The 12,761-nt window shown below is 41.8% G+C and overlaps 1 protein-coding gene across 4 annotated transcripts in view; it reads left to right on the forward strand.

Annotated features, from left to right (window-relative positions):
- Positions 1 to 12,761, forward strand: part of CNTNAP5 (contactin associated protein like 5) — a 531,488-nt gene that overhangs the window by 228,048 nt on the left and 290,679 nt on the right. For all 4 annotated transcript variants that reach the window (XM_030209381.1, XM_030209382.1, XM_030209384.1 and 1 more), the window contains one exon: positions 11,982 to 12,088. In XM_030209381.1, coding sequence (XP_030065241.1) covers positions 11,982 to 12,088 — 107 coding nt within the window. The remainder of the gene's footprint in view (positions 1 to 11,981; positions 12,089 to 12,761) is intronic.

The following is a 12,761-nucleotide window of genomic DNA, read 5'->3' on the forward strand; positions in this document are numbered from 1 at the left end:
CAGACCAAACAAGCGATAAGGGAATATTAAAGTGAGGATAATAAAATAAGGGTTCTGAACAAGTGAATAAGGGTTAGGAGTTAAAAGCAGCATCAAAAAGGTGGGCTTTTAGCTTAGATTTGAAGACGGCCAGAGATGGAGCTTGACGTACCGGCTCAGGAAGTCTATTCCAGACATATGGTACAGCAAGATAAAAGGAACGGAGTCTGGAGTTAGCAGTGGAGGAGAAGGGTGCAGATAGCGGTAAAGGCTCATGCTCTACATGCGAGGTGACCGGTTGGCGTGCACCAAGTGCCGATTACTGCCGGAACAGGCATGCGTAGGAGGAAATAAATAAATCATCCAGTGTTATGGGTGCACGCCAAATCTGAAATTACCAACAGGAGGGCACGCTAGCCTGGCGGTAGTCTCATTTTGGGGCACGCTGCACGTGCGTAGAGCCTACTGCATCTTAGTAAAAGGGCCCCTTAGACACAATGAAATATTGGCCAATATCCTTACACTAGATTTTTTTTTTTATTTATAACAATTTAATTTTACAAGCACTAACATAACTTGCCAGAAATACACTATTATTGTCCAATATTAGTGGAAATAATACAACTGATTTCATTTTTTCTCTTTTAAAACCAGAAATTATTTAACAATACAAACACTTGAGTCTCTAATCCAATTCCCACTGATTAAGGTAATCCCAGTTTTACAGGCTTCACTCCTTTTGAATAAATATACTAAGAGGAATCATTTCAGAGGAAAAAAATTTAGGAGTCATACCCAGAACTCTGGGAAAACAACAATCTTGATATTAATCATCTGTAATAATATTCATTTTGTTCAAATTTTTCTGGTCTATTATCATCTTCAAAATCTTAACCATTTCGTACTCCTGTAGAACTTCATTTCCCGTATCAATTTTTCATTCTCAAAGGATTCGATTAGATTATCCATGTGGCTCACTAATAAGATTATATCGGAAGCAAACTTATTTACTACCACCGTTAGGTCCTGGAGCGCCTTCTAGATGATATTCAATGTAACCTCCACGGGAGCCAAAAACTCCAAGCTGATAGCTCTTGCGGGTTTAGGAGTGGCACCGCCGACACGGGTTCAGCTGTAAACGACTTCCGTTTCAGCATACACTCCTAACTCACTCCTCCACTCCTTTGGACATGGTGGTTAAATGATTTGGGAGCGATGAAGTTGACGCTCCTTCGCCGGCGCTAATCAAAGGACTCACCAACCCAGTCATCTGTGGGCAGCTCATCACGCAGCGGTCCCACACTTGCTGCACAGGGGACAAAATGCTGGCCATTGGCGGCTGACCCCCGATTGGCTCCTTCCTCTCCGTTAAGGTAACTGCAATTGCAGAGAGGAAATTTCAAGTAAACAAAGACAGAACTTCAGAGGTCAGCTGAGCCGTTGAGCGTATGAGCCTCAGGTCGCCATCTTTCCACTCTCCCTAGTTGGGACACTTTTGGTTTCTCCTCAGAGGCCTGTCTGATATGGGTAACCCTTCAGCAAAGCCCTCTGAGTCATTGAAAGACAGAAGCCCCTCTACCACTACAAGGTGGTGTCCCTTCGGAGGGGCTTACACTAGATTTTATCAAAGGTTATGAAGAACATTCTACCCAATTTCAAGATTTTATTGATTTTCCTGATGTCCTTGACTCTTTCCAATTTGGGTTCCACTTTAGACATGGAAGAAAAACATTGATGCTCTCCAGTTTTGATGTCATTTGTAGAGGGTTTGAAACGGGGAGTATGTGTATATCAGTGCTAAGTTTGTATTTCTGCTGCTTTTCATGCCATAAATCATTAAATTCTGATAAGGTGACTTATTGAAATTGGAATTTCTGGAAATGTGTTATGATTTAGATGTTTTTGATCAACTACAACAGGTTTGGATAGGGTGATGTATGTTCGTCATGGTTTGCTATGCTAAATAGTATTCCTCACTATCAACTACTTTATCCAATATTTATATATGACTGACTTACAGGTTATTTTCTGAACTAGGGGTACGTTATCAGTTATAAGCAGAGGATTTACAGGGTTTTTTTTTTGTTCCCGTTACAGCTACTCTTGAGCAAGAGATAAAGCTTTGTAATGAATATTCTGCCAAGAAAACATATCTACCTCATGCTTGTGTTTGCTGCTTTTGCCATACCATAATAAATCATTATATGCAAAGAAATCTTCTCTATCTCAACCTTCTTATTGCTGGCAAATGGTAAACCGGAAACTGGGTTAGGCATCTATAATTCCCTCGTCAAGCTGCGCCTGCCATAGACCACCTATCACTTGGTTAAAAGTATGGACAGGCAAGCGACATTCCTATGGGGATGTTTAAGAAGAGAGAGCAGAATAATGCATGGAAATTGCTTTTTCAAATGTATGCATGTTATTTTCCATTGAAAAATATCTGCAGAGAAAATCAGGTGCAAATATCTGTCTGTACTTGGTGCCTGTGAAGATTTTTCAATATGAAAGCATATGCATGTTTCCCTTTAAAAACTGGTGTGAAGACAATAAGTAATAAATACTTGTGGATCACACAACAATAAGGGCAATTTAAAAATGGTTACCTTGGGACACTGGGTCCTATATGTGGTATTCTAGAGGACTCTATAGGGCCCTTTTACTAAACAGTAATACCGTGGCTTAACCATTTCTTGCTCAACTTTGAAGCATAGTATTTTCCAAATGAAAAACATATTTTTCCACTTCAATTTCATACATTTTTCTGCTTTTCTCTGCTTTACGCAGTCTTGTGGACCTTGAACCCCTGTCACTGTCATTGCTGGCTTGTACTGTGTTCTGTGTGACAGACTGGTCAATTACTGATTTGTCTTATTCAATGACTTCATAATCTTCAGTAGCAAAAATAAATTTTTTTTTGTGGCCTTTTCTTTAGAACACCTTTGCATAGTGACCTTGTCTTTGTGCCAAAATGTTGCTCAATAGGAACAGCAAGGGGGGGGGGGGGGGTTGGAGCTCAATAGATACTTTTGATTAAGACTGCAGAAAGCTAGAAGTCCCTATATGGCAATCCTCTTACTTCTAAATAGCTGATTGTATCTAATTGTAACTTTTTGCAGATCTGAGCTGGAGGAGCATGCAGCCTGCTGTGCAAAACATTCAGGTTGCATGCTCTTTGCAAAGAAGATGTAGATTTGAATGCAAACTCCACAATACTGAGTTTATTCAAGCAGATTTCGACCTTAGCAAAAGTGTGATAAATCTGTGACTAGCGCAAAGCCCAAGGGAAAAACACACAAAACAAGTAGTTGGGATGAATGAGGGCCTAGAATTCTTTGCAGATTGGCCACACAGACATCCCAGCAGAACAGTAGGGTACCCTAGGGGGACCTGCATTGGACGTCACATAAAAGGTCCCAGGTACACATCTCACCGTTACCTCCTTATATTGTATGGGGAATCCTCCAAACCTCACCCAAAACTACTGTACACTACTACAATAGCCCTTATGCCTGCGGGTGTCACATACATTTAGGTACAGTAGGTTTTGGGTGGGTTTTGGAGGTCTCACATGTTCCAACACAAGTGCACAAGTTAGAGTGGGGGATATGGGCCTGGGTCCCCTTCTCTACAGTCCATTGCACCAACCACTATACTGCTCCAAGGACCTGCTGCCTGCTGTAATAGAACTGGCCATAACATCTGAAGCTGTCATAGAGACTGGTATGTACTGTTTGTTTCACAGCTTTGTGGGTGGGGGGGGGGGGGGGGTAGTGATCATTAGGGGAGTAAGGAGGGTCATGCCTTAATCCCTCTAGTAGTCATCTGGTCATTTAGGGCACCTTTTTGTGACTTAGGTGTGATTGAAACAGGACTAAACCAAAGCCTAGTGGCCTGGTGGTTAGGGTGGTGGACTTTGGTCCTGGAGAACTGAGAAACTGAGTTCAATTCCCACTTCAGGCACAGGCAGCTCCTTGTGACTCTGGGCAAGTCACTTAACCCTCCATTGCCCCATGTAAGCTGCATTGAGCCTGCCATGAGTGGGAAAGCACGGGGTACAAATGTAACAAACAAAAAACATTTTTGCTTTGTGTCATTATGGCAGAAAAACCTCCAAGTTTTGGGAACACCCAAATCCTGTCCCAACACGCCCCCTTGTGAAAAAACAACTCCAATCTGTGTTTCAAAAATCATGATTTGGATGTTTTCCAGAGAAAAACGTCCAAATGCCACTTTTAAGTCATTTCTGAGACATTTTTTCTTTTGAAAATGAGCCTCATAATCACAATCACTGTGGAGTATGAGTTGATAAGGATCTTCCCAAAGATGAGAATCCTATCCTCTTTTACACCTTTACAAAACCAATCCCCCAATAAGGATGCTCTGAGTCAGAGTGGTGTAAAAGATTATTGGAATTTCACTTTGGATGTGTTACTGATTTATGAGCGTGCTCCGCTTCACTCCTTTCCAGTCCTCGTCATAATGTTGGCGTCTAACTAAGGCAAATAAGACTTATAATGAACACAAACTGCTTGGACAGACTGTGATTATGGTAATTGTTAGCACAGATAAGCCATAGAAATGGATTTCAAAAGCTTCTATTATCTGATCACGGCAAAGTCAATCCACTTGGCTGGTAATTAAAGGAAATAAACTAAGACAGAGGAAGAGAGTAATTTTGATCAACTGATTATTATGAAAGCCGTAGCTATTTAGCTGACATTGTGAGCACCATAAAGAAACAACTGTGTTCTATTTTTGTAACACTAGAATTCAAATAATGGATTCTGTATTTATAAATATTATTGAAATAACCTTGAAATCCATATTTCAACATAACTGGCCCCCAAATCTTTGAAATACCAACTTCTATAGCTATTGTTCAAAACATATAAATCCCATATACATCATAACAATGCCTCAAAATATTACCCCACGTACTCCACGTCCCCGTACTCTCTCCCATTCAATATCTACCCACAGATAAAAACTGTCTACCCCATCGCTCACTTGCTATTATTCGATCAGCGTAGTAATTCCCCTACACCATATCCTTTAGTTTCCACGCCCCAAAGGCGACTGATCTGACCCTGTCTTCCTTATCTATTCACAATGTAACCCATAATCGTAATGTAATGTAATGTAAGAAACTGTATTTCCATCATTTACAATGTATTGTAAGCCACACTGAGCCCGCAAATAGGTGGGAAAATGTGGGATACAAATGCAACTAAATAAATAAATAAATAAATTGTAGCCTTTAACGTTTCTTTTGTAATCCATCCTATTCGACTTTCAAAATGCATTTAAATAAATATATTCAAACTTTCAAACTCATTGAAGTGTGTGGTGGTGGCTGGGGGTGGGGGAGCCTGTGGGTCCCCTTGAGCCTCTGGGCCCTTGGGCAGTGCCTGGTTGCCCAATTGGTCAGTCCACCAGTGGCGTACCAAGGGCCCCAACTTGACATTTTGTCCTTTAGATTGTAAGCTCCTTTCAGCAGGGACTGTCCTTTTTGTTAAACTGTACAGCGCTGCGTAACCCTAGTAGCGCTCTAGAAATGTTAAGTAGTAGTAGTAGTATTACATATAGCAGTGATTTAACCAGAGCTGAGATTGTGATGTCATAATGCCTCATTCCACCAATGCCTAAGAGCCAACCTCATCAGTGATGTCACAATGGCTTGATTGTCCTATATTTGTCTCACTCTTATCTATTAGATTGTAAGCTCCTCTGAGCAGGGACTGTCCTTCTTTGTTAAACTGTACAGCGCTGCGTAACCCTAGTAGCGCTCTAGAAATGTTAAGCAGTAGTAGTAGTATTACATATAGCAGTGATTTAACCAGAGCTGAGATTGTGATGTCATAATGCCTCATTCCACCAATGCCTAAGAGCCAACCTCATCAGTGATGTCACAATGGCTTGATTGTCCTATATTTGTCTCACTCTTATCTATTAGATTGTAAGCTCTTTGAGCAGGGACTGTCTCTCTTTGTGAAATTGTACAGCGCTGCGCAACCCTAGTAGCGCTTTAGAAATGTTAAGTAGTAGTAGTAGTAGTAGTATTACATATAGCAGTGATTTAACCAGAGCTGAGATTGTGATGTCATAATGCCTCATTCCACCAATGCCTAAGAGCCAACCTCATCAGTGATGTCACAATGGCTTGATTGTCCTATATTTGTCTCACTCTTATCTATTAGATTGTAAGCTCTTTGAGCAGGGACTGTCCTTCTTTGTTAAACTGTACAGCGCTGCGTAACCCTAGTAGCGCTCTAGAAATGTTAAGCAGTAGTAGTAGTATTACATATAGCAGTGATTTAACCAGAGCTGAGATTGTGATGTCATAATGCCTCATTCCACCAATGCCTAAGAGCCAACCTCATCAGTGATGTCACAATGGCTCGACTGTCCTATACTTGGCCCACTTCCCCCCTTAGTGTGAAGAGTTTCAGTCTCTGGTATCCAGAGCTGAGATTGTGATGTCATAATGCCTCATTCCACCAATGCCTAAGAGCCAACCTCATCAGTGATGTCACAATGGCTCGACTGTCCTATACTTGGCCCACTTCCCCCCTTAGTGTGAAGAGTTTCAGTCTCTGGTATCCAGAGCTGAGATTGTGATGTCATAATGCCTCATTCCACCAATGCCTAAGAGCCAACCTCATCAGTGATGTCACAATGGCTTGATTGTCCTTTATTTGTCTCACTCTTATCTATTAGATTGTAAGCTCTTTGAGCAGGGACTGTCCTTCTTTGTTAAACTGTACAGCGCTGCGTAACCCTAGTAGCGCTCTAGAAATGTTAAGTAGTAGTAGTAGTAGGAAGATAAAGAAGTGTTTCCATAGATTATTCCTGTCTCCCCCTTTTACCATTTTCATAATTCCTGGTGTAATTCCCCCCAAGTTTATGTTTAATCAAATTTAATAGACTACTATTCAGTAGACACCACCAGAATGGTTTACAATAATTCTAATTAAGAAAAGGTGAAAGGAACACCAATGATCTCATAGGACAGTGAGAAAGGGAAAGAAAAAAAACCAGAAAAGGAAAAGATAATCATGAAGAAAGCCAGAAGGCAATGTCTACAGCTTATAGGACAGAAGATAGGACATGGTAAATGGCTCTCAAGGACTAGTCCAGCCTTCCAAGCATTGTTCAAGTTTCAGGTTTTATTTACAGTTGATATACCACATGTCATTGTACATCTATGCAGTTTGGCATTCCTTTCTTTTCTCTTAATCTCTGAACCATTAATAATTGGATGCTAACAACCAATTATAGCTGTTAATTGGAACCCATTGGAATTTGCATGCACATCGAATTGCATGCTGTTCTATAAGGCATATGCAAACGCAAATCCCACAGTCCTTGGTAGAAAAAATAGTGTACTCACTAGAAACCTAAGACTTTCACTGCTGTGTGAAAACAAGGCTAACAGCAATATAGGTCGAAGAGACTTTTGTATACTCATACTATGATACTCATGCCATTTCTTTGTATATCTCATTAATCTTATTCTTAAAGAGTGCCCTCAGAAATTACCACTCATTTAAAGAAGGCAACATCATTTCTTTGCCAGGTGGCATAGCACATCTTTCATAGGCTCACTCTTATATATAAGTGTAAGTGCTATTGCCTTAATCAAAACGTGCTCTAACATAATATAGTGCACAAAAATCAGAAAAAACGTGAACTTATCTTTAAAGGCCTACCTGTTTGACGCTGCTTTCGACTCCTGACTTGTAACTTTTATCTTATCCTTATGTGTCCTTCTGTCTGTCCTTCCCTTATCCTTTTTGGTCCTGTCTGTTTGCCCTGATTTTTTTTTACTGTGTCTAGGAAAAATGGCTTTTTTCAATGGCCCAGGAAAAGGGCCTGCGGTAAAACTGAAATCAGCACCTGCCTATTTACGGCCTGAGCCCTTAATGCCACCCATTGATCTAGCGGTAAGAGCTCACGCGCTACACGTGCAGTGATCAGTCGGTGCACGCCAACTGCCGATTAATGCAGGAAATGCCACCTGCAGTAGGAAATTTAAAAATAATTTGTCCCAGCAGTATGGGCACGCACCAAATTCAAAATTACTGCCAGGGGGGGAATGCTAACCTGGCAGTAGTTTCATTTTGGCACGCACTGCGTGCGCATACGGCCTACCATGACTTTGTAAAATGGCCCCATAGCACATCTCTGAAAAGGGAACATGGCCGTGGGAAAGAGATGGGCATGTCAGTGCCATTCCAAAAAGTTGTACTTACAGAATACCGGATCAGCGCACGCAACTTGGGCACCAGAAATTACAATGGGTTTCAGGAGGCAAAAGTCTGGCTCCCAAAGTTCAGAAATCGGCACTGTATAGAATCGTGTTTTACGCTGATCTTTTCTGGTGACCATTTTTGAGTGATTTATAGAATTTCCTCCAAAGTGTGTTTAATTGCACACATGCAGGTATCTTCTTTGATAAAGCATAGGCATAGCATATAAAAAAAAGGAATTGTTTAATGTACATTTTTCTCTACACATGAGAATTTCTGTGCTGTTGAAATTCTGATCTGAGTAACAGCTGGGAACAATTACATACATAAGTATTTTGGGCTCCGAATCTCTGAAAACATCACACTCCAGTCTAGGAAATGTATTTTTAGGCTAGACAGTGCAAACATGTGTCTCTCCAATGTTTGACTAATACATTACAAGCATAATATTTCTGGCCTTCCTGAAGTGTGATTTTACATTTGTCATAAAACAATAAGCATGATTTTTCTTTGAAGGAAAACATAGTTAAAATCTAGACAAATTAGTCTTGAAATAAAAATGTAGGTCCAGATATTCGATTCAGCCAAAATCAAGGATGAACCATGCAAGATGCCCACATTTGTAAATTTTCAAAGATATGCAATTGTTTCTTTTTGAAAATCTGAGCCATGTTAAAACTTCCTGCACAGTGTGCATTTATTTGAGCTATTTTAACCCTCCCCCTAAAATTTGTAAGTTAAAAAGGATAGCAAGTTGCCACTTAAAAAAAATTGAGATCTAATTTCTGAATTATCTCATATATTGACAATGCTTTAGAGATACGTTAGGTATTAAAAATGATCATGAAAAAGGTCTTTGAGGAAGACCAATTCCCAGCCAAGTATTAGTGTAGCCATAGACCATGTTACTGTGGGAAATAATGAATAATTATAATGATGTAGTGGGGCTGATAAGGAGTTTGAAAGACAGACATCTGAGATGAAGTTGGTCTTTAACCTAGAGCTGACTTATAACAGTGGGGTTAATCAATGGGAAATGGATGTTCTCTTTCGGACGTACTGGGGACTTAGTTCGAAGTGACCTGGAGTGGCTACTATTGGAAATAAGATGGGCAAATTAGGCTCTTCATCAGACCCAATACAAAAATAAACAATGGAATATTCATTCAAAAGACTAACCCAGTTGTTTGAAGCAACCGATTAAAACAAGTGCGATTGAGTGCTGAATATTGAGTATGCTCTATCAAGATTTTATATAAAAAATAATACATAGAAACAAATATATACACCTGAATAAAGTTTCGTTGTGTAGGGCATGGAGGATTTTTGACCGATGATTATGAGAAAGTCTGTTGAGATCACAATTTCTCATTGCAGATATAGGTCCGCAAACTATTTATGAGGTCTTTTCTTCCTTTTTTATAAATGTGATTATAACATTCTATACCATTTTGTCTAGCACATTTGTTATTCAATGAGGTCTTCATAAGACCCAACATGGGAAATACTTGTTATTCTCTTAATGGTGCTTATGCCAAAAATTACCTACTTATAAAGGCAATGTAAATACTGTGGGAGAAATTCTATAAATGGTGTTCAATTATTGGCATGAAACAAAAAAAGTGAGGAGAAACCAAGGAGGATACCAAAAACAACTTTATTGGGTATTTAAAAAACGACCCGACACGGCCGTGTTTCGGCCCTAAGGCCTGCCTCAGGGGTCTTGATCAATCTAAGAAAAAATTATAATAAATAATACATTATAAATAATAAACATGAATATATTGTATGTAATTTGGAAATAAAATAATATTCACATGTATGTCATACCATGTGGTTTATTTATTCACTATTTGTCCACATTTTTAAATGTTTGTTCTTATTATAAATGACTTGTTCCAAGTTTTTTCACTGTCATTTTCAGTATATGTTTAATGAATTATACCGCTATGATTTTGGGAGTTAGTTCTGTCAGTGTGAAGAGAACACAGCAGTGGCGTAGCCAAGGGTGGGCCCAGGCCCACCCACTTTGGTCTCAGGCCCACCCAGTAGCAGTACACCTATGATGTGGCTGGCAGGGATCCCCAAGCCCCACCAGCTGAAAACTCCCAACAACTGTCCCTCCTGCATACCTTGTAAATAGCAGATATTTGCCTGCAGTGAGCAGCAACTGATACATACTGTTCGCACTGGCCCCACAGCCTTCCCTCCGATGTATTACCGATTATGCGGAAACAGGATGTTGCCTCAGAGGGAAGGCTGTGGGGCCAACATGAGCAGTGTGTATTAGTTGCTGCTTGCTGCCGGTGGAAATCTGCTATTTAAAAAGTATGCAGGGGAGGGGGGATGTTTGAGAGACTATACTGCATGCAGGCAAGAGAGAGTGTGACCTAATCACTTGTGGGACAGGGCGGAGTTCTTCTGCCCACCCATCTTTGGCCCAGGTGTCTGGCTACACCCCTGGAACACAGATACAGTTGACAGAGGTGTGAAAGGTTTTGTGGGAGCTATGGACAGAGCTTAGGGATGAGTGAGAGCTGTGAGAAATTTAAGAAAGTTGAATTCACTGAGGTTTTGTAGTAGCTCCTGAGGGAAAGGGAGGGGAATCTACCCTTTTAATACCCTTTCTCCTTGGGTTGAGGCATCAGGGAAACAATAGAGTTGGCACCAGTGTGAGCTCCCCGAATCCAGGGAACACTCCAGAGGGGGGGTGTTATACTAAGCAGTATTCCATAAAGGGAATTCTGGGATGAGCACTCTGTATACAACAGCGCTTAGAGCCAATTCCCGCACTTAAAGTTGAGTGTCGGAACTTATGCTAGCTGAAACTTGGTGTAAATGTTGTACCCAACTCATGGCATTTCAGCGCATAAATGACCACATTCTATAACACTGCACACAAATATTTGGGATGTCCCTGAACTGCCCATGCCCCTCCCCTGGCCACACCCCCTTTTGAGTTGCACGCTATAGGATTTAGGTGCTCAGTGTTAGCACACAGCCAGATGCATGTGCAAATCCAATCAATAATTGATTGTTAAGACCAGGGGCGTAGCTAGGTGGGGCCACGGGAGCATGAGCCCCCGCACATTTAGCCGCCGTCAGGTACCTTTGCTGACGAGGGTCCCCAACCCCTGCCAGCCTAAGTCCTCTTCAGCACCGGTCTCAGCGAACGCGCCGGACTCAGAGACTGGCACTGAAGGGGACTTCGGCTGGCGGCGGTTGGAGACCCCCGCCAGCAAAGGTACCTGGCAGTGGCGGAAGAGCCAAAAAGGATGTGGAGGGGGCGCCAGCGCCGGGAGGGGGGGTCAAAAGTGGCAGGGGGGGTCGGCGGCGCTGGAGGAGGGAACTAAAATGTGCCCCCTCACCTCGGGCTCCGGACCCCCTCCCGCCGAAGTCTGGCTACGCCCCTGGTTAAGACCAATTAATTAATAGTTAATGTCTTACTAACTTATTTAATTGTACATGCATCTTGGATCTGCATTTTAATTTCAGCAGCAAAATGTGAATGCCAAATGTAGAATCCAGGGGAGGGCGTATAAAATGTGTAACAACTCTGAATGTGTTTACGCCCCTGCAAAATTTTATGAGTCATTTTCCACGAGAAAAATGTGCTTTAGACATAGAAAATACTTGTCCCTGATATGAATAATATTTGAAATAATATAAAGTATTCCTCATGTATTTGATTGAGCTCCCTGTAGGATCTGTACTGAAATTCACCAAAATGCATCTTTGTGTCTTACTTAGATGTTTGCCAAATTACTGTGAACATGGAGGAACGTGCTCACAATCTTGGACAACCTTTTTTTGTGACTGTGCCGACACAGGCTATACAGGAGCCACCTGCCATAACTGTAAGTAGGCGAGTGATGCATATTCGTGTAGGGCCAGATTAACACACTATTGAGCCCTAGGCAGACTTGCATTTGTGGGCTCACTACATAGACATCACATTCACTTTCCCTTCTAATTATGGGACAGTATTAGGGCACCAAGATTCCATAATGGAATACTAGCATAAATCAACATCAATGCACCTACATTTAGGTGTTGCCCGCTTACGCCATATTAATGGCAGACATAAGTGGATGTGCCTAAATGTGGCACTTTGGGATGCTCACTGAGCTCGAGTTGTAGTTTAAAAATTTGATTTAATGATCACTCGACACGGTACCATGTTTTGTCCAGGGGCGTAGCCAGACTTCAGCGGGAGGGGGGGGGGCGGCATTTTAGCCCCCCCCTCGGCACCGTCGACCCCCCCGCCATTACTGATCCCCCCGCTATTGCTGACCCCCCCCGCCACCGCCAACTTTGACGACTCCTGCCGACGTCCCTCTCGACCCCTCCTCCCGCTGCCAGCCCTCCGTCTCCGTGGGCTACCTTTGCTGGTGGGGGACCCCAATCCCCGCCAGCCGAGGAGGTCCTCTTCTTCTTCTGAAGGCTTCATTCTGTTTCTGATGTCCTGCACATTGTACATAAGTACATAAGTAATCACACACTGGGAAAAGGCCAAGGGTCCATCGAGCC

The sequence above is a fragment of the Microcaecilia unicolor genome, chromosome 7 (assembly GCF_901765095.1).
Source record: "Microcaecilia unicolor chromosome 7, aMicUni1.1, whole genome shotgun sequence".
NCBI classification, from domain to species: domain Eukaryota; kingdom Metazoa; phylum Chordata; class Amphibia; order Gymnophiona; family Siphonopidae; genus Microcaecilia; species Microcaecilia unicolor.